Source organism: Loxodonta africana, chromosome 4 (genome assembly GCF_030014295.1).
Source record: "Loxodonta africana isolate mLoxAfr1 chromosome 4, mLoxAfr1.hap2, whole genome shotgun sequence".
Taxonomy (NCBI): Eukaryota; Metazoa; Chordata; class Mammalia; order Proboscidea; family Elephantidae; genus Loxodonta; species Loxodonta africana.
The window spans coordinates 124278073-124301693 of NC_087345.1; the positions used below are offsets into that span (position 1 = coordinate 124278073).

At 36.5% G+C, this 23621-nt stretch overlaps 1 protein-coding gene across 3 annotated transcripts in view; it reads right to left on the reverse strand.

The window, feature by feature from the left end:
- ATF7IP (activating transcription factor 7 interacting protein) overlaps positions 1 to 23621 on the reverse strand; it is a 119954-nt gene that overhangs the window by 5128 nt on the left and 91205 nt on the right. For all 3 annotated transcript variants that reach the window (XM_023554539.2, XM_010595070.3, XM_064284547.1), the window contains 5 exons: positions 20642 to 20706; positions 15047 to 15125; positions 13460 to 13615; positions 3392 to 3574; positions 1361 to 1473 (listed from right to left, as the gene is read on the reverse strand). In XM_023554539.2, the coding sequence (XP_023410307.1) occupies positions 1361 to 1473; positions 3392 to 3574; positions 13460 to 13615; positions 15047 to 15125; positions 20642 to 20706 (596 nt within the window). The remainder of the gene's footprint in view (positions 1 to 1360; positions 1474 to 3391; positions 3575 to 13459; positions 13616 to 15046; positions 15126 to 20641; positions 20707 to 23621) is intronic.

Consider the following 23621-nt stretch of genomic DNA (forward strand, 5'->3'; position numbering starts at 1 on the left):
TTACAAAATAATAATATAAAGAATTGTTATATATTTTTCGAAGGAATATGTGATGAAAGAAATTATCTCCAGTTGTAAACAATTAAAAAAAAAAAAACCCATCGTCATTGAGTCAATTCCGGCTCATAGCAACCCTATCGGTTTCCAAGGAGCACCTGGTAGATTCGAACTGCCTACCTTTTGGTTAGCAGCTGTAGCTCTTAACCACTACACCACCAGGGTTTCCAAAAGTAAACAACAGCAATGGTATATGTGCCACATACCCTAATAGGGTCAGATGTGAAGCACAGTGAAAATATTCTGAAAGCACTAGGATCAGACAACATGAGTTTTTTTAAACTCACTGGGTAACGACACTGAGCAATCAATTCTCTGTGACACAATATCCTTTTCTATCAAAAAAGAATAATAATCCTCATAGGGTTTTGAGGATTAAATAAGATAATACACAAAGTGCCTGGTATATAGCAAGAGCTCCATTAATGACACAGATTTTTTTTCACTGTGGCGAGACAAGAAAAATACTAGCTGTTAAAAGCACAGGCTCTAGGACTGGAATGCATGAGTTCTATTCCATCACTAGGTGTGGTTACTTAATCCATCTGTGTACTAGCTGCCTCATCTATAAAGAAGGACACCAACAGTGAACTATTCTAAGGCATTCCTGTGCAAGGACCTCATGTATTAACAGTGCCTGGCACATAGTAAGCACTCAACGAATGCCTACAATTGTTATAAATATTTTTTAAAGAAGATGTTTTCCTAGGTAAAAAGTTGTTATATTAGCCATGCTATCTCTCTCTTACATAAAACCAGCATTTCCATTTACATGGTATATTTCTTATCAAACAGTTATAATCACGTCACAGGATAATATAACATTGTTTTGGGGGCTAAATATAAGCAGAAATCTTTGGATTTCTCTGTATCTCTTAATAAATGAATTCTAAATACCACTTGATTGTTAAAAACAGTAAGTTGATGACAAGGTAGCAGTTAGAATTGGTATATAATATTTTGAGGAAGAGAACAAAGTTAGAGCATGAGAAAAAACAGAAAACATCCTTTTAAATTTACCATGAGTTAGAAGTGGTCTATTTACTTCCCTTGCTCTAACTGTGGTCTCTTTTTGTATACTGTACACAACCACAAACAAACTCAATGATCCTCAATGATCATCGAAACCCTAGAAACATTTGTTCATAATGGTAAGATCAATTTTCTTATTAAACACCTGCTGGAAAAACAGAAAGATCTATCATTTCCCTTTGACAAAACTACTCTTAAGAAAAAATGTTACTTATAATACTTGACAACTTATACAGTTGACAGTCTTGTAAAGCCAAGCACTGACACTTACAGTATGCACTTGTGGTGGTCGGTGATGTACTGTGAGCTGGGGTCCAGCTGATCCCAGTGTTAGTCCACTGTTTACAACATATGTAGTTGTCTGAGGCACTCGAACTGTGACACCTACAAAAGAAAATTGAAGGATAACATCAGAATTCTGCATTTGGTAGACAATGTCAATGAAGTAATGTTTTCGAAATTTAAAAGGAAAAATGTTTCCAACCTAAAAGTCTACATTCAATCAAACTATCAAGCATGAGGAGAAAGACATTTTCAGATACGCAAGCACTAAAAAAAAATCTAACTTCCATGAACTTTTTCTCAAGTAGCCACTGGAGGATATGTGTCACTAAAATGAGAGAGAAAATCAAGAAAGAGGAAGACATGAGATACAAGGAACGGGAATCTACCAGAAGGACTATGAGCAAAAATCCAAAAACACAGGTTGTATATCACATGTAGAGAGGTATCAGGCCAGTCTAGAGCAGTGTGACTCAAAAGACAGACAAATCGAAGCTGTTTTCGTAAAGACCCCTGGGTGTCATCCTTTTAACCAGGATAGAAAGCTTAAGTAAGTCACCTTTGCCTTGTGTTAATGAACCTTCTCCTTTGCCCTCCATGCCCTGCTGATCAGCTGAGGATACTCATTTCACTCCATGGAAGTGTTCTGTTTTGACATACACCAGGGCAACAAAAGCAGGCAATTCAAAGTCACCTGCTACCCTGCCATATCCCTGCCAAATATTCAGTACCAAGCCCATACTATAGTTCTGCCAGATACCCTGACTGAGGTGACACCTGTTTCCCATAACTCATTCATGACCCTGTTCACTATTTCCCCAGGGAGGGATGTTAGAAACTCTTGAGAAAGCTGAAGGCAGACAAGGATCCAGAGACTTTGCTCAGTTTATTTTTTTCTGGGAGCCATCTCCCAGTAACTGCATTATGGCAGCTCTGGTGGCACAGTGGTTAAGCATTCAGCTGCTAACCAAAAGGCTACAAGTTCAAATCTACCAGCTTCTCCTTGGAAACCCTATGGGGCAGCTCTACTCTGTCCTATAGGGTTGCTATGAGTCAGAATCAACTCGAGGGCAACAGGTTTTTTTTAAACGGCTAGATTTCTTCTTCTTGTTAAGTTTTGCAAACCTAAATCATGTATATATTTAGTGATACCTACACAGGTGATAAAACCATGAAGAAAAGCAGAATAATATAGAAGTAAAGAAAGTGGTTACCTCTGATCGAAAGGGAGAGGGATGCAATTAAGGAAGGGCACACAGAAGGCTTATAAGATAACTAAGCTCTATTTCTTAACCTTGTAGAGAGTTCACAGGGGATTCATTCTATTATTTTTTTCTTTAAAGTTTAAAAATATCCTTTATATAAACTTGTTTGTATGATATATTTCACTACTAAAGAAAACAGAACATGTGGGAATTGCAAGTTTCTTTTAACATTTTCTCTTATTTTTTAGCCATGTTCCATACCTTTAAGACTCTCATTGGATGTTATCCTTTACCACTATTTTTATCAGTTGGATAAGTCACAACTGATGACTCCCACTTTAATTAGGTGGAGTGTCTCTTAATAGACTGGAGGAAGGCCAATACGCTTTAAGGTCAACAAATAGGGTACGGCAATAGTACAAGGACATAAACGAAGCTAAATTGAAGATAACACATGGAGCACAATTCATATGGTATAAAGGTCTAATTTTCTCTGGTTAACTCTCCTAAGGGGAAAAAAATGAATTGCTAATAGTTTAACATTACAAGCAGTTTCTGCTAAAGCTAATGTCAGTACAGGTATAGTGGTTAAGTGCTACGGCTGCTAACCAAAAGGCCAGCAGTTGGAATCCACCAGGTGCTCCTTGCAAACTCTCTGGGGCAGTTCTACTCTGTCCTATAGGGTTGCTGTGAGTCTGAATGGACTTGACAGCAACAGGTTTTTTTTTTTTTAAACGTCAATATAAGCCAATACAATTAAATGCTGAAGAGAAGTATATATAACTACAAGCCATATATAAGAAAAGGTCTCTTACTATTTTGAGGATTAACCTGCCGAACAGCAGGAGCCTGCATAACAGTTCCTCGGAGGGGAGCCTGAGCTGGTGGTGCTGGAAGAGTTGTATAAACAACTTGGTGGTTTGCAGGAGCTCTTGGTACAGGGAGTCTTGTGGTAACCTGAGTTACTGGACGATGTGTTACATTCACGGTGGTTGGGGCTAATAAAAGACAGAAAAATATATTAAGAATGTGATAAATTCTGTTACAAAAAAAAATTAAATGGGAATTAGCATAAAATGCAATTAACTGTAATAAAAAGAGAAATACACACTTGCAAGGTAAAAACTGTAAGGCCAATCAAACTTAATGATATTACTGCAATCCATGAAAAGGTCACCCCCCAACCATGTCCAGTGCCCCTTCAACTCTTCAGTTTGACTAGATAGTAAGCATGTAAAGATAAAGGTCTAGACTCTATGGTATAACGTAAAACAGCATTTTGTCCCTCCTCAATTTTAAATCGTTCTTAGCAGAGTGGAATTACGGGTTCTCTTGGTCTTTTAATCAAGAGGTATAAATTCCAAAGAGTAACATTGTATTACCCTATTTCAAGAAACAGGCTGGCGACTGTAATTCACATTTTTCTCAGGTGAACTAGCCCATCTCTTCTTCAAAATACTAAACATTCAATTAATGCCTTGACATCTGTCAAATAAGGAGTCGTGAATGTTCACTGGCAGCATGGAATCACGATAATGATTTTAAGAGTTAATACCTTTTGTTTACAACTCTAAATCAATCATATTTTACAAATCATTATGCATTATCTATATAATAAAAGCAATAGATTTACTTTCATTTGAAAAGTGCGTTCTCTAAATTAGGAGGAAAAAGCTGGATATAACAAACAAAAAAGTTTCTTTACTGTAGACTTCCCAGTCTTTACACACCCTAACTTTCAATGTCACTCTTCGGAAAGGAGAGAGGTTATACAGCGAAGAAGGAACACTTACTTCTTCATTCCTTTACTCCTCATTCTAGTATATATGCTGCATGTGGAATTACATAATGACATTTCATTCTAAAAATCTAAATTAGGTGACTGTCATAGCTTTGTATAAATGCAAAGAGACACAGATAACATAACCCCTATGGTTGAACAAGAGTCCATGGGTGGTGCAAACAGTTTTAAGCACTCAGCTACTAACCAAAAGTTGGCTGTTCAAATCAACCCAGAGGTACCTCAAAAGAAAGGCCTGGAGATCTACTTCTGAAAGATCACAGCCATTGAAAATCCTACGGAACGCAATTCTACGGAAACATATGGGGTTGCCATGAGTAGATATCAACTGGACAGCAACCATTTTTTTTTTTTTAAATGGCTGAACTTGATAATTGCCATTTAGATAGAACAATAGCATTTAAATACAAGAATCAACAGTAACACCTCTACACTAGAAATAAAGCCATATAAGCACCATTCTTTTGACTGGCAATGCCAATAAAGTGAAATATAATTTAACTGATAGGGAATTCTGGATAAGCATCTAGAGCTCTGAAATCCAACAACTCCACACAATTAGTAAACATATTAATAAGTTACATTACATTAATTAATGTTATGTTAATCAATGGTTTGGGGAGGCGGAGGCATGATGGCAGAGTAGCCAGACGCTTCCGGTGGTCCCTCTTAAAACAAAGACCCGAAAAAACAAGTGAATTGATTATATATATGACAAGCTATGGACCCTGAGCATCAAAGGCAAAGTTAAGAACTCAGACTGAGTGACAGGGGGAGGGAGAGATGGTGCAGAAGCAGCGAGGAGTTGCCAAGTCCATGGCAGTGCTTCACCCCTATTCCCCTGTGGTGGGGCTAGTGGTAGTGTTCCGGGACGTGGCTGCTTCAGTGACAGAAGGGAAGGGAAGTGGTGCACCCCTGACCCCCTGGCGTGACCGCACTGGGGCTGGCAGTGGTGTTTAGTACACAGCTGCTTCAGTGAAAGAAAGCACGTAAGGTGCCATAACCTTGACCCCCCTGGTGCAACCATGGAGCCAGCACACACAATCTACATGTGCCTCCAGAATCTGAGATAAAACAGTGCACTTGGCACGAGATAAGTGATTTTGTCTAATTTACTGTGCAGATCTAATAGCTCCTCCCCTCTGCCCCAGCAAGTTTGATTTCCCTGGGCCTCATATAGGTCCTGCTGTGCTTCCTGAGCCATTTCCCTGGCCTTGGAGAAGGAACAAATTAACAAATGGGGGACAAATACTCTGCTGCTTACCCTAATCTGGAAACTCAGAAAAGAAGTGGCTCCAGTTCAGGCACAAGTGGTCCACAGACTTTCTCTTCACGCCTGCATGGATCCAGGTGACCCCACTACAGCAGATAGGATCTAGCTGTTATATTGCAAAGGTGAATCTGTCTGAGGTCTGGCTGAAACTGTTTCAACTGCGCATGGAGAGGCAAGTTTTTGACGTCTGATACCACTCTGCCTATTAAACAGGGCCTTCACCTACCCATAGCAGGGGCCTGAGGACTGGAGGATCCACCTATGCCACCTAGCCACCTCCGACACGGCTCCAAGGATAAGCGTTGCCTACCAGCCCTTACAGTTAAAAGCACTGAATACCTATGGTACAGCTGTAAAGCGCTCTAGGGAACAGGGACATGCCTTCCTCACAGACATTCGGGGGAAAGTTGATTCTCAGAGTGTGACTCCCCACCTGCTGCTACCAGAAACCTGTGCATACAACAATCACCACTGCTCCTCTAGGATCGTAGGTGAGAGCATACACCACACACTAGAAGACTGACTACTGGAACACCGAAGCTGAATCCATACAAAAATACTGAATGGACTCCTAGATTCATATAACTGGTAACAGCTGTAGCAATATGGTAACAGGACATTACTGCTTCAAAGGCTCCAGTAATCAAGTTAGCTGACTCTAGTAGCCTATTTGAGTATATCAAAACAAAACAAAGCGTAAAGCTAGGACATAGTGAACAAACATAAAATAAGTTAATACAATAACTTATAGATGGCTCGGAGACAACAGTCAATATCAAATCACATAAAGGAGACCATGACTGCATCAACAAAATCCCAAAACAAAGAATCAAGGACTCTGCTGGGTGAAGATGTATTCCTGGAATTACCAGATGTAGAATACAAAAAGTTAATATACAGAACTCTTCAAGACATCAGGAAGTAGATCAGGCAAAAGGCAGAACAAGCCAAGGAGTGCAGAGATAAAGCAGTCAAGGAAATTAAGAAGATTTTTCAAGAATGTAATAAAAAATTTAATAGGCTGCAAGAATCCATAGAGAGACAGCAATCAGAAATTCAGGAGATTAACAATAAAATTTCAGAATTAGATGACTCAGTAGAAAAGTCAGCAGAACAGAATTGAGGAGCTGGAAGTTAGAATTAGCGAGATTGAAGATAAAACACTTGGCAACAATATATCTGAAGACAAATCAGATAAAAGAATTTTAAGAGATGAAGAAACCCTAAGAATCATGTGGGACTCTATCAAGAATAACAACCTATGAGTGATTGGAGTACCAGAACAGGGAGTGAAAGATGAAAGGATATCTATCCAAGATGCTCGCTGAACCCCACACAAGGTAGATCCCAAATGAAAGTCACCAAAACATATTCTAATCAAACTTGACAAAACCAAATAAAGAGAAAATTTTAAGAGTGGCCAGGGATAAGTGAAAAGTTACCTACAAAGGGCAATCAATAAGAATAAGCTCGGACTACTCAACAGAAACCATGCAGCGATGTCATTATATAAAAGATGACAACACTAAATCAATAAAGAAGGACTAAATTAAGTAGTGATAGATCTTCCATATGGAGAGGAAATGAAGGTGATATATGGGGATACAAGTTAGGTTTAAACTTTAAAGAACAGGGGTAAATAGTAAGGCAACCACACAGGAGACTAACAATCCTAAACAAAATACAAGAAAAACAAAGAGTAAAATCAACAACAATGAAAAAGAGGAACACACAATTTATAAACAAAAACTACTCAGCACGAGAAAAAAAAGTGGAAAAATGAAACTGTCAACAACACAAAAAAAGACATAAAATGACAGCACTAAACTCATGCCTATCTATAATTATGCTGAATGTAAATGAACTAAATGCTCAATAAGGAGACAGAGAGTTGCAGAATGGATTAAAAAAACACGATCTGTCTATATACTGCCTATAACAGACACACCTTAGACTTAAAGACAGAAACAAACTAAAACTCAAAAGATGGAAAAAAATACATCAAGCAAACAACAATCAAAAAAGAGCAAGAGTCGCTATACTAATTTCTGATGCAACAGACTTCAAATTTAAATCTACCAAAAACGATAAGGAAGGATACTATATAATGATTAAAGAGATAATACCAGGAAGATATTCCCATATTACATATTTATGCACCCAATGACAGGGCTTCAAGATACATAAAACAAACTCTAGCAGCACTGAAAAGCAACACAGACAGCTCCACAGTAAGAGTAGGAGACTTCAACACACCACTTTCAGTGAAGGACAGAACATCCAAAAAGAAGCTCAATAAAGACACGAAGAGCTAAATGCCACAATCAACCAACTTGGCCTCACAGACATATACAGAACACGTCAACCAACAGCATCCAAGTATATTTTCTTTTCCAATGCACACGGAACATTCTTCACAACAGACTATATACTAGGTCATAAAGCAAGCCTTAACAGAACCCAAAACATAGAAATATTACAAAGTATCTTCTCTCACCATAGAGCCATAAAACTAGAAGTCAATAACAGAAAAATCAGGGAAAAGAAATCAAACACATAGAAACTGAGCAAAACTTTCCTTAAAAACAACTGGATTATAGAACAAGATAAAAGGATGGAATAAAGAAATTCACTGAATCCAACGGAAATGAAAAGACTTCCTATCAGAGCCTTTGGGACACAACTAAAGGAGTACTCAGAAGTCAATTTATATCAATAAATAAACACATACAAAAAGAAGAAAGGGCCAAAATCAACTCGAACAAATAGAGAGCAACAAAAGAAACCCTCAGGCACCGGAAGAACGCAAATAATAAAAATCAGAGCAGAATTAAATGCAATAGAGAACAGAAAAACAACTGAAAGAGTTAACAAGACCAAATGCTGGTTCTCTGAAAATATTAACAAACTGGATAAACCACTGGCAAGTCTGACAAAAGAAAAATAGGAGACGAGGCAAATAACCCGAATTAGAACCAATGGACCCAACTGAAATTAAAAGAATGCTAACAGAATACTATGAAAAACTGTAACAAATTTGAAAACCTAGAGGAAATGGACAAATTTCTAGAACACATTACCTACCTACAATAACACAAACAGGTAGAATAGCTAAATAAACCGTAAACAAAAGAAGAGATTGAAAAAGTAATCTAAAAACTCCCAACAAAGAAAAGCCCCGGCCCTGACAGTTGCACTGCAGAATTCTACCAAACTTTCAGAGGAGAGTTAACATCACTACTGCTGAAAGTATCTCAGAGCACAGAAAAGGATAGACTACTCCCAATCTCATTCTATGAAGCCAGCATATCCCTGACACCAAAACCAGGTAAAGACACTACAGAAAAAGAAAATTACAGACCGATATCCCTCATGAACTTAGACGTAAAAATCCTCAACGAAAATTCTAGCCAACAGAATTCAACATGTCAAAAAATTCACCATGGCCAAGTGGGATTCATACCAGGTATGCAAGGATGCTTCAACATTAGAAAATCAATATAATCTATCACATAAATAAAACAAAAAACAAGAACCACATGATTTAATCAATTGATGCAGAAAAGGCATTTCACAAAGTCCAACAGCCATTCACGATAAAAACTCTCAGCAAAATAGGAACAGAAGGAAAATTCCTAAACATTATAAAGGGCATTTACACAAACCCAACAGCCAACATCATCCTAAACGGAGAGAGGCTGAAAGCATTCCCATTGAGAAAGGGAACCAGACAAGGATGCCCTTTATCACCACTCTTACTCAACACTGTATTGGAGGTCCTAGCCAGTGCTATTAGGCTAGATAAAGAAATAAAGGGCATCCTAATTGTCAAAGAAGAAGTAAAGGTATCTCTGTTTACACACAATATGATCTTACACAGAGAAAACCTAAAGAATCCTCAAGAAAAGACTAAAACTAATAGAAGAGTTTAGAAGAGTATCAGGATACAAGATAAACGTAGATAAATCAGGATTCCTCTATCCCAACAAAGAGAACTGCCGAAGAGGAAATCACCAAATCAATACCACTTACAATAGCCCCTAAGAAGATAAAATACTTAGGAATAAATCTAACCAGAGATGTAAAAGATCTATACAAAGAAAACTACAAGACACTACTGCAAGAAACCAAAAGAGACCTACATAAGTAGAAAAACATACTTTGCTCATGGATAGGAAGACTCAACATTGTAAAAATGTCTGTTCTACCCAAAGTGATCTACAGATACAATGCAATCCCGATCCAAATACCAGTGACATTTTTTAATGAGATGGAGAAACAAATCACCAACTTCACATGGAAAGAGGCCCTGGATAAGTAAAGCGTTAATGAAAAAAGAACAACGTGGGAGGCCTCACTCCACGTGATTTTAGAACCTATTATACCACCACAGTAGTCAAAACAGCTTGCTACTGGTACAATAGATACATAGACCAACAGAATAGAACTGAGAATCCAGACATAAATCCATCCACATATGGGCAGCTGATATCTGACGAAGGCCCAAAGTCAGTTAAATGGGGAAAAGACAGTCTCTTCAACAAATGATGTTAGCATAACTGGTACCCATCTGCAAAAAAATGAAACAAGACCCATACCTCACACCATGAACAAAAACCAACTCAAAATGGATCAAAGACCGAAATATAGAATCTAAAACGATAAACACCATCAAAGTAAAAATAGGGACAAGGCTAGGAGCCCTAATACATGGCATAAACAGTATACAAAACATTACTAACACTGTCCAAACACCAGAAGAGAAATTATATAACTGGGAGCTCCTAAAAGTCAAACTCCTACGCTCATCCAAAGACTCCACCAAAAGCATAAAAAGATTAGCTACGGATTTGTAAAAACTTTTTAGCTATGACATTTCCGATCAGTGTCAGATCTCTAAAATCTGTAATATGGCAAAAACTCAACAACAAAAAGACAAATAACCCAATTAAAAAATGGGCAAAGGATATGAACAGGCAGTTTACCAAAGAAGACATTCAGGCTCCTAACAGATACATGAGAAAATGCTCACAATCATTAGCTATTAGAGAAATGCAAATCAAAACTACAATGAGATTCCATCTCACCCCAACAAGGCTCGCATTAATCCAAAAAACATACCCTAAAGAAATAAGAGCCTTCACAAGAACAGATGATATGCACACCCATGTTCACTGCAGCACTGTTTACAACAGCAAAAAGTTGGAAGCAACCAAGGTGCCCATCCACAGATGAATGGATAAATTATGGTATATTCACACAATGGAATACTATGCAATGATCAAGAACAACAATGAATCTGTGAAACATTTCATAACATGAAGGAATCTGGAAGGCTTTATGCTGAGTTAAATTAGTCAACTGCAAAAGGACAAATATCGTATGAGGCCACTATTGTAAGAACTCCAGATAACATTTAAACACAGAGGAAAATATTCTTTCATGGTTATGAGTGTGGGGAGGGAGGAAGAGGAATATTCACTAACTAGATAGTAGACAAAAATTTTTTTAGGTGAAGGAAAGGGCAACACATAACACAGGGACAGTGAGTACAATGAGACTAAACCAAAAGCAAAGAAGTTTCCTCAATACAACCAAAAGCTTCGAAGGCCAAAGCAGCAGGGACGGGGGACTGGGGACCACAGTTTCAGGGGACATCTAAGTCAACTGGCATAACAAAATGTAGTAAGAAAACATTCTGCATTCCACTTTGGTGAGAGGGGCCGGGGTCTTAAGTGCTAGCAAGCAGCCATCTAAAAGATGCATAAATTGGTCTCGACCCACCTGGAGCAAAGGAGAATGAAGAACATCATAGACACAAGGTAAGTACGAGTCCAAGAGACAGAAAGGGCCACATAAACCAGAGACTCCATCAGCCTGAGGTCCACAGAACTAGATGGTGCCCGGCTACCACCAATCACCACCCTGACAGGGAACAAAACAGAGAATCCCTGATGGAGCAGAACAGTGGGGCGCAGATATCAAATTCTCGTAAAAAAGACCAGGCTTAACGGTCTGACTGAGACTGAAGGGACCCTGACAGTCGTGGTCCCCAGACCCTTTGATAGCCAAGACTGGAACGATTCCTGAAACTGACTATACAGACAGGGATTGGCCTGGACTATAAGACAGACACTGATGCTGGTGAGGAGTGAACTTTGTGGTTCAAGTAGATACATGAGACTACGTGGGTGACTCCTGTCTGGTGGCGAGATGAGAAGGAAGAGGGGGACAGGAGCTGGTTGAATAGACACAGGGAATACAGGGTGGAAAGGAGGAATGTGCTGTCTCATTAAGGGGAGAACAGCTGGGAGTGCACAGTGGGGTATGTATGGCTTTTTGTACGAGAGACTGACTTGATTTGTAAACTTTCACCTAAAACACAATAAATAAATTATAAAAATAAATAAATACACAGGTTGGTGAATAACTATAGAAAATATCCTTATCCCTACAAATTAGTGTCCTCAGGAAAGATTTCACTGGGTAAAATCCTACGTGAACTCAACATTCTCCTTATTGAGAAGAGTGCTTCTTAAAGATAAAATCTTTAAGCAATAAACTGCTTTACCAAGAAAACAAATATTCGTAACTGGCTTTAAAAAAGCACACAGGATATAGAAAACATTCTTAAAATCTCTGATCTACACCTTCTTGAGCAGTAGGCAAGTAAAATATTAAGTGTATACATTTTAATGGTAGTATTAAGCCAGTTAAAACTAGCTGAAGTTAGAACTCATTTAAAAATGAGTCATCAGTCACTTCCTTGATTATACCCAGAATTAATCTTCACACCCATCCCTTCTAAAGAAACTACATTTATTTTCTCAGTTTACAGCGGCAGATAACACAGACATAATAGCTTTAAAAGTCTTCTTTATAATCATTCTTTCTACCAGTGCAGCTAGTTTAGAGGGTCAGTTGAGTTATTCTTCACTCAAAAGATGCACATTGTCTTCAAAATCACAATGAGATCAGGTAACACCTAGTTCAATTGCCTAACAGCTTATAAAGAAAATGTTCTACATCATACTGTGGTGAGTAGCGTCCGGGGTCTTAAAAGCTTGTGAGCGGCCATCTAAGATACTCCACTGGTCCGACCCTGTCTGGAGCAAGGGACGATAAAGAAAACCAAAGACACAAGAGAAACTTAGTCCAATGGACTCATGGACCACAATTATCACAGCCTCTACCAGACTGAGTCCAGCACAACTAGATGGTGCCCGCCTACCACCACTGTCTGCTCTGACAGAGACCACAATAAAGGGTCCTGGACAGAGCTGGAGAAAAACGCAGGACAAATTCAAACTCACAAAAAGATACCAGACTTACTGGTCTGACAGAGACTGGAGAAGCCCCAAGAGTATAGCCCTCGGACACCTTTTTAACTCATACTAAAGTCACTCCTGAGGTCCACTCTTCAGCCAAAGATTAGACAGGCCATAAAACAAACAATAATAAGAGACCAAACATACATACAAGACTAAATGGGCACACCAACCCAGGGGCAAGGACAAGAAGGGAGGACGGGACAGGAAAGCTAGACGAATAGAAATGAGGAACCCAAAGTCAAGAAGGGGAGAGTGTTGACACGTCACGGGGTTGGCAACCAATGTCACAAAACAGTATGTGTATTAACTGTTTAACGAGAAACTGATTTGCTCTGTAAACCCTCATCTACAGAATAATAAAAAAAAAGTAAAAACAATGGAAATTATGCATAATCTCTTATAACCTTTCCATTCAATTTCAATCATGTTTCTCTGTAGTCAAAACTAAAGTTTCAGCTCACTGATTTGGTAACTTTACCTGTAGGTAGTAAGTGTATTGTTGTCTGAGATGGTCCACTCGTTGGCACCCCTGATGGCTGAAGAGGGGGTGCTGGCTGTATGGGTTGTAACGGTCGAGTCACAGGCTGAGAAGGACCAATGGTTGATACAGGCGTGTGATTGAGTTTTTTAGGGTCTGTTAATTAAAAGTGAGACACTACGATTATTGAAAGAAAAAGAATCTAGAAATACAGGTTTTTTCTTTAGTGTGAAATTTACTTCTGCTTGACACTCGGGTATCACATTTACCTCTTAAGAGAACAATTGTTTTCTGTTATAATTATGTGCATTTTTGTCAATTTGAAAACTGAGTCAGGGAGCTTAAGTAACTTGTTGGTCCTATCATAGAATCTTAACTCACATTTACTAAAATTCAGTTTTATATTTCTTATAGATAAATCCTACCTCTGGGTTTAATACAGTATCATGTCAACTAAAATAATTTCATTGTCTATGTGACTATATATCTATATATTTAACTAGATGTATCAGGACATTCTCCTAGGCAAATACCTATAAACTAACGAGTTTTTCATCAGTAACCTTGAATTCCAAATACCCTACTGTTGTTTAGGCTCCTTTGTCTGATAACACAAGATGGCTGCTTATTCTCATTATCCATTCTTTAAAAAAACAGAGAATGTGTAACCTCAAAAAAATGTCTCCAATACCCTAGAAAATAAAGGTCTGTATCTTAGATAAAAATGCTCTTAAAAATAGGAAACCACTATACACTAATATAAAGGATAAGCTAAAAGTACTTCTATCCAAAATAAGTCCCACTGATTTTCTTCCCCTGTTGATTTTTTAGTGTTATGAAATTTCTTACTAAAATGGACATGAAATTTAAGACTTTAGCAACTGACACTTTTGGAGAGCAATGCACTCTAGAATGGGAGAATTTAAGATACACCTCACTAAAGGTGGGGCAATGGAAAGTGATCACATGAGGCAGTGATACTAGAAAGGGAGATGTCATGAGCATTAAAACAAACTTTGCTTTCTTATCCAGAGTTAGTCCTATCTGCACCCTCTCAAAAATGACCTGTACTTATTTTTGCCCCTGGGGCTACATTATATTCACACAGCCTGTCTATAACTGTGACAGCAATGTAGATAACCTGAAGCTTTTTAAGAATAATCATATTGGTATAAGTTCAACCCTGATGAATAAAGATATAAATCTCCCAATGTTACTTCAGTTTTATACAAAATTGATTTTACTGTCATATATTTAACTGCAAAGCTACTTAATTTTGTTTTTCTAAAACCAACTTAACTATCTTATTCCCTAAACACGATTTTTTAAATCTTTAGGTTATTCTTTAATGATTTTAAGGTAATAATAATTGTTGTGGTTAGGTGCCATCAAGACAGTCCTTACTCATAATGACCCTACGTACAACAGAATGAAACACTGCCCGTGTGCATTATTTAATTTCAAAAGTGATACAAATACACCCAGCATAATGTTGTAGAGACTGTCTTCATAAAATATTATGCCTTATTAAGAGAAAAAACAAAAATGGTATCAAAGCATTCTTTAGTACAATTACTATTTTAGTACCTTGTAAAGTTCCACTCTCTTCATCATCCATTGTGAGATCAATGACACCGCCTGAATCACTGGCTATGGCTTTCCCAGTCTGAAAAATAAAGCTCTTACAATTTGCAAACTGGCAGATATAAAGGGAAAATGAAGTAACAGGGAGGAGATACAAGGATAATGAACAGGCTGGTTCAATCTGGACTCACAAATGGCTTTTACCTGAAGAAACAGAGTTTGCTTAAATAAATGCCCCAGGATATTCATGAGTTAAACATCTTCCATGCAAGAATAATTTTCAAATACTTTCAAAAGAAATTCTACAAGTTCTTAAAATAAGCCTACCAGCTCCATAGAGCTATTAAAAGTGGTTAAATGCTTTAGAGTTATAAGTATTTGAACACAAAGCTCACTTATTTTCCAACATTTAAAATGTTGACCAATTCTAATCTAAGTTACCAGTGTTAATCCACCAAAACATCAAAGGCAATCTTTAAAGCTAGTATTACCACAAAAAACCCGTTGCCGTCGAGTCGATTCTGACTCATAGCGGCCCTACAGGACAGAGTAGAACTGCTCCATAGAGTTTCCAAGGAGCATTTTAGGTTACTTAAAAAAATCTAAATTTTTTTTAACTAAAAAATGATACGGTATATTTGTTATGAATTGAATTCTTTTCTCCAAAACATGTGTTGAATTTATGGCCCTATACCTGCAGATGTGAACCAGTTTGAAAATAGGGTTTTTCTTTTGTTGTACTAATGAGGCCATACCATTTTAGGGTGGGCCCTAAGCCTAATAACTTCTGAGTTATAAAAAGACCAGAATAGACAAAAAGAGAAAGACACACACAGAGGAAGAGAGACACCACGTGAAGATTGTCTAGCAAGCCAAAGAACGTCAAGGGACCAAAAAATGCCTGGGCTAATGAATGAATACAGCTGAGACCCTGATTTGGACTTTTAGCCAGCAGTGTAAGAAAATAAATTTCTGTTCATTAAATGCACCCACTTGTATTTGTGTTATAGCAGTACAACTTAACTAACACAGTAAGGTAAAATACAGGATGCTATACTATTAACTGGATATCCAATTTGGCCAAAGTCAACCCACTGTGTAAAGTCATTAGAAACATAATCTTAAAAAAAAAACAACCTTTAAAAACCACATAATACCAACAAAAAAGGAAGGCAGTACAACAGACTTTAAAAGTGTGGACTTTGGAATCAGAAAGACTGAGTCATCTTCTAGCTCCAATATTTATTAGCTATGTGAATTTAAACTGACAATTTCTTCAATTTCCAAAATTTTGAATATGGAAGCTATTCTGGAGATTAATCCATATAATTTACATAAAGAGCTTAACACGAGGCCTGGTACATAGTATTTGCTTGATAAATGGTAATTATAATTTATTCTAAGGAGCCCTGGTGGCACAGAGGTTAGGCCTTTGGCTGCTAACTGAAAAGCTGGCAGTTTGAACCCACCAGTCGATCCATGGGATAAAGATATGGCAGTCTGCTTCTGTAAAGAGTACAGCCTTGGGAACCACAGGGGGCAGTTCTACTCTGAGTCAGAATCTACTCAATGGCACCAGGTTTTCTGGGTATAATTTATTCTATGATACGCTGATATCAATTCAACAGATCAGTTTTCATCTGCAAACTCAACTTTTGCAAAATTAAATAATTTCTTGACTTTGTAAAACTCAGGCCCAATCCCAATATAATGATACAATTCTAAATCTTGTAATTTTAAATCATTCTATGATGATTTCACAGATAGTGACTTATTTACAAACAACACAAATTTGTATGAGCCATAACTAAAAGTTCCCAACACTACAAATCTGTAAAATTCCAAACTAAAAATTCCCAACACTTCCTAAAAAAAATAACAGGATCTACTCACTATAACAAAGTATCTACAATGTCTAGGTTTCAATGAAAATATTACTAGACAAACATGCAAAGACCAATAACGTGGGACCCAACTTAGCAACTGTCTGAGTGGATCCAGATGTTTCATCTGGCAAAGACTTCTAAGCAGCTATTTAAGTTATGTTCAAAAAAATTAAAGGAAAACATAATATTAATGAATGAACAAATAGGACCTATTAAAAGAGAAATGGAAATTGAAAAACAAAAATAGAAGCTTCGGTGCTGACAAGTATGATTACTAAAGTGAAAAATTAGTAGGAAGGCTCAAGAGTAGCTTGCCGGTGGCAGAAGCTAAAAAAAAAAAGACAGGGAAATTGAAGCTAGATCAATAGGAATTTCCCAGTCTAACAAACAGAAAAAAACTATGAAAGCCTAAGACACCTAAGAGACAGCAAGAAATAGTGCAACATGTGTGTATTTGGACACTCTAAATGAGAGAAAGAGGTGGAAAAAATTATTTAAAGAAATAATGACCAAAACCTTCCCAAATTTGGTTTAAAAAAAAAAAAGGCTACATTTTTCTAAGTAAGGAGAGAAAGGGGTCAAAAAGTTATTTAAAGAAATAATGGCCCAAAATTTTTTATCAAAATTGCTTGGAGAAAAACATTAATTTATAAACCCAAGAAGCTCAATGAGACTCAAGTAGGGTAAACACAAAGAAGTTCACTCCTATACATATCATAATCAATCTGCTGAAAGCCAAAGAGGATCAGAAAATCTTTAAAGTGATCAGAAAAAAAGACGTTACAGAGGGCCAAGCATCATCAGCTGACTACTGATTAGAAACTATGAAAGCAGGAAAACACTGGAACAACTTATTCAAAATGCTGAATAATAATTTTAAAAACCATAAACTAAGAATTCTAAATCCAGTGAAGCTCTCCTAGGCAACAGATACAAAATATATTTTTGGATATTAAAAGATGAGAAAACTCATCACTAGCAGATCTACACTGTGAGAAGAGCTTAAGGAAATTCTTCAGTTTGAAGGGAAATTTATAGGAAGGAATGAAGAGGGCCATAAAACGTAAATATGAGGATAAATATGATAGACTATATATCTCTCCTTTTCTTAATTTCTTTAAAAGAGCATATGGTGCTTTAAGGAGCCCTGGTGGTGAAGTGGTTAAGAGCTATGGCTACTAACCAAAAGGTCAGCAGTTTGAATCCACCAGCTGCTCCTTGGAAACCATATGGGGCAGTTCTACTTTGTCCTACAGGGTTGCTATGAGTTCAGAATCGACTTGACAGCAATGGGTTTGGTTGGTTGGGGGCACAGCAGTTAAAACGCTTATCTGCTAACTGAAAGGTAAGTGGTTCAAATCCACCAGCCACTCCATGGAACAAAGATGTGGCAGGAGAAAGATGTAGAAGTTTGCTTCTGTAAAGAGTACAGCCTTGGAAACCCTATGGGGCAGTTTTACTCTGCCCTATAAGGGTCATTAAGAGTTGGAATCGACTCAACAGCAATGGGTTTGGTTTGGGTTATATCGGTATAACTTTAAGATCTGAAGTCAAACCATAAACCCTAAAAGAACTGATTTTAAAAAAATGAACCACTTATAATTAGAAAGCCAAAAGAGGAATAAGAATGCTTTGAAAAAATTCACACAACATAAAGAAGGTACAAAGAGACAAGGAACAGATGAGACAAATAAAAAATAATAGAACAACAGACCTCATTACCTAAATACAACCATATCAATAATTATATTGACTACTACTATAAAAATGTAGGGATTGTAATATGGCACAACAAAGTAAGAAATTAAAAAAATAACTACAGTTTGTCTCCAAGATACATACTTTAAATACAAAGTCACAAAGAAAAATGATATAACATGCAAGCATTAAGCATAAAAAAGGTGCTGTGGCTATGTTAATACCAGACAAAAGGCAAAGAGGGAAGCTTTGTAATGGCTGTTGTTGCTGTTGTTGGTTGCCGTAGAGTTGATTCAGACTCATGGCAACCTCTTGTGTGCAGAGTAGAACTGCTCCATAGGGCTTTCAAGCCTGTGATCTTTCGGAAGCAGATCGCCAGGCCTGTCTTCTGAGATGTCTCCGGGAGAATTCGAACCGCCAACCTTTCAATTAGTAGTCAAGCGCTTAACCATTTGTGATACTCAGAGACTCCTTTATAATGATAAAAGGGTCAATATATCAAGAAGAGATAACAATTACACATAAATATGTACCTAATAGTAGAGCATCAAAACTTATGAAGCAAAGCAAACACAAAATTAAAAGAAAGAAATTGACTAACTCATAACTGTGGCTGAATTTACATTTAAATAGCCACATGTAGCTAATGACTACCATATTAGACAGCAGAGCCCTAGAAGCAATTTACAAAATGCTGAAACTGAGCCATTACAACATCATTTTCTTGTTTTGAAAGTGTTACTTAACCTGTCCAAAAAATTTACCGAGGAAATTAAAGATGTAAATTCTTTGTTTAGTTTCAGGTTTACTTGTAAAGTACACCTAGACTTCCTACAAATGTCACTTGAACATCACTGAATTCACATTTCTTATACCACATGACTTCTAGAAAGTACTTCATATAATTTTAATTGAAAGCATAGCTAGAGTCCGCAAGACATCCTTGGAAAAATCACAACTTTAACCTTTCTTATTACATACAAATACTGCTAAGATCTGTAAGAAATATTTTTTTTAAATACCTTTAATTTGATTTGTAAACCTCGGTATATATCTATCTTTGGTCAAAGTTTATCTCAAAGGAAAACAGTCATAATTAAAGATCACTATGCCCCAATGTTTTAGAATTCATGGCATTTATTCCTATCTGACATACTCAATACTTTTTGTTTTTCCAGGGATAATACAGGAGTGCCTTTAAAAAAGAAATAAAAACTACCAACAAGCTAATTGCTTCACTATAAATTTATTACACTTAAAGGAATATGAGTCAGAAAAGACTTGATGATAACTAAGAACACAACAACAAAGCAACACAGCAGAACGAGGAAGAACAAGGTTAATACATGAAAGAAGTAGCTATTCTACTACTAGGTGGTTTACAAGATTTAAAATGAGAAAGTACTAGCAAACTGCTAATAAACTATCAGAAAGACCAAGACTTTCTTCCTCGAAAGATATTTCTGATCAGCTCTGAAGAAAATAAAATGGTGTATGAAGGTGATAAGCCTGTGAGACCCTCCAAAAAAGATGGGCTTGGAGAACTACATATGCTTCCTTTATAGAGACTGAATCATCTTTTGGGTCAAAATATACACCACAAAACATACACTAATTCAACAATTTCTACACGTACAATTCAGTTCACAATGATTACATTCTTCAAGTTATACACCCATTCACGCTATCCTTTTTCAAATTATTCCACCACCATTAAAACAAACTCACTGCCCCTTAAGCTTCCACATAAACTGAATTTTTATACTACAGGAAGGCAAATGACATTTCAATTGAATAACCCAAGCAGTTAGTTAATACAATAAATTATCTCTTAAGAGAATCGTCAAGCAAAGAGTTCTTTGAAATGCCACAAAGAAATTCTTAGAAAATATGTGGACAGCTATAAAAAACAGATTTAGAATACTTTTCATCATACGAAAGAATACTGATGGAAATTCATTTTCCTATGGACTGTAATTAGAATTTTACCTTGAAGTAAAAGAGAAAATCTTACCTGTGATGTACTATCAGCTGCTTTCTTATTAACAGAAGTATCTGTTGTTTTGTTTGTCTGGTTTTCTGAGGGGGTTAAAAAAAAAAAAAATCAGAGCCATTTATAAAAACACAAAATGTAAAAAGTTAGGCTGCTTTATATACAAAATTCATTTAATTTTCTACAACTAATTTTGTCTGCCAACATGTAACACATATATACAGACACTTTCCTAGATCATTGCTAAATATCTTTCAGAAGGGCAAATCTATAACACAGATTTTCAAGAACTTCACAAATTCACTGATACAGCAATTCTAATTCTATGCTAAAGAATAGCTCAGGGAAATTACTTAAGTCGTAGAAAGCTTGAATGTTCTAACATGAGGGAATGGTAAAATATAATTCCTTGAAACCATGTACACTTTTAGAGAAGAATAATTAATGACAGGGCAAAAATGTTTGTAATAAATTCAGTAAAAAAAAAAATAGTTGAAAACAGTAGAAATGTACACAGTGATTCAGAGAAAATACACACACATAATCTGGGTAGTTCAATCACAGATGATCTTTCTTTTCTTTATTCATTTTTCAATTAACTTGTATTAATTTTCTAGGGAAAATGTATAAAAATTACTTCCAGGACAGCATAAAAATAAATCAAGTATGTTTAACCCCAATTTCTAACTGAGGAAAGAAAGGAGAAGGTATTAAATTCTGTCAAATGTCTTTGACATCTATTGAGGTGATCATTTAAGCTTTTCATCTTTGGTAACGTGGTGAATTAAGTTAATCAGGTTTTCTAATGTCGCTTTCTGGGAATAACACCTCCTTTAAAGATATGGCATATCTTTCATTTGCAAATCTTCAGAATACACGTAAGCTATTAATTAAAAAAAAGAAATAAAACTATATATTTTCACATGTACATACACAAATCTGTACTTAAAAAAAAATCAGTTAGGATAAACATCAATGTATTAATAAAGGTTATTCCAGGATAGGGATGTAAAAAATGATGCCCTTGTAATTTCTCCCTACCCTTCTGAATTATTCTTTTTGTAGGAAAAACATATTAATATATTATTTACTTTTAAAAATCATCTTAAAATTACTTCATTTATTACAAACTAGCATGTTTTAGACTATGAAATCTCACAGACTATGTACTTAATATAAAACTAATTCTAGGTTACTGAACCTACATGCCACAGTATTAAGATACACTGATGACATTACAGGAATGCCAGTTGATAGTGTCCCTTAAGAGGTGCTGGATAATTACTGTAGGAACACAAATAGAGGGCAAATTCCTCACTAGTTTAATTCTGCCCTTGAAGAAATTCAAATGAAACTATGGTTGATAGAGCAATAGTTTTATTTTTTTAAAACTACACTTTTTTTATACTCTTAGAATAAAAGATACTTAGCAAAATCTGAGAGGGGACATTGGACATGAATTATACATAACTCTCCTCCAAAATCTGTTCTTCCTACAGCATTTAACAAGGTCTTAGAATCTGAGTCATCTTTAATTTCTCCACCTCCCTTACCCACCTAATCTTTTATCAATGAATTACCAAGTACTGTCAATTGTACCTCCTGAATAACTTTCAAGTCTTTTACACACCACCATCTCTGATCTAGATGACTGCAGGAGCCTCCTGACTGATCGCCTTACCTCCATTCTAATCCCCTCCAAAACAACTGTCCACACTGCAGCTAGTGCTCATGTTATGTCACTCCAACAAAGTATCTTTAATACCTCCCTTATTCCCGCACAGGTCCCTGGGTGGTGCGAGTAGTTAGCACTCGTCTACTGACCTAAAGGTTGGCAGTTCAAAGCTACCCCAGTGGTGCTACAGATGAAAGGCCTTATGATCTGCTTCTGTAAAGGTTACAGGCAAGAAAACCCTACACTGTAACACATGGGGTTGCCCTGAGTCAGAACTGACTCCGAGGTAACAGGTTTGGTTTTATTTCCCTCGTTCTTTCATTGATTTTCTCAAACGTTCCCAGACCTCCCATATCCTCTCACAACCAGAAGCATATCTTAACTCTCATCACATTTATAGTTACTTATGTAATGGCCAAGTTCCCTATTTGATTGTGAATTCAGTGAGCATAGGGACTATTTTATATAGTTTTGTGTGCCTGCAGGACCTCAGAACAACACAGGCATTCAATATTTGATGAATAAATGAATTCAGCCATAATTTGAGCCCCAAATTTCTAAGCTACCTCTAGGAGATTTTTACTTTACTATCATCAGAAAAAACTAACTTAATCTATATGGATACACTGAATTATAATAAAATATATACAAATGCATACAGTCTAATTATATCAGCATACATTCTCATTAAGTAACTAAAGCCTATAAAGTAGAAGACTTCAAAGTTTTAATTACATAGCCTAATTAATTTATCACATGAAGGATATACTGAAGTTTGGCTTTCACCTTCATGTACAGCCAAATTTGACTATTTGGCTTCAGCTTACGTTTTGGGAAGCCCAAACAAACCAATGCCTATGCTAACCTCATTTCTGGTACCCCTAAAATTATGCATGATCAAAACACATATGATCTCACAGGATCTCATTCTAATCAACTGTATGAACATGCAAAGCTTGTCATTCAGATTTATTGTTAATATTAATAATTCACTTTCCAACACGGTAAATGCAGGTAAGTATTCTTAACAGAATTAGGAAGGAAAAGTCTCTTTAATACATTTGTGTACACACACACTCACGTTAAATAAGTATGTTAAAATATAAACTTTTGTAAGTTTCCATATAAATGTATACTATCACAGAAGTAAAATGTCGTACTAGATAATGATCATGAAAAATATTAATTTGATATACAAAAACAATTATGAACAGTCAAATAATTAAACACACACAGAAAAAGGTTGACATTTATTATGACTAATTAAGAAAAGGTACATCAGCTAGGTAACACTGGGAAGACCATATTGATAAAATTAAACACAAG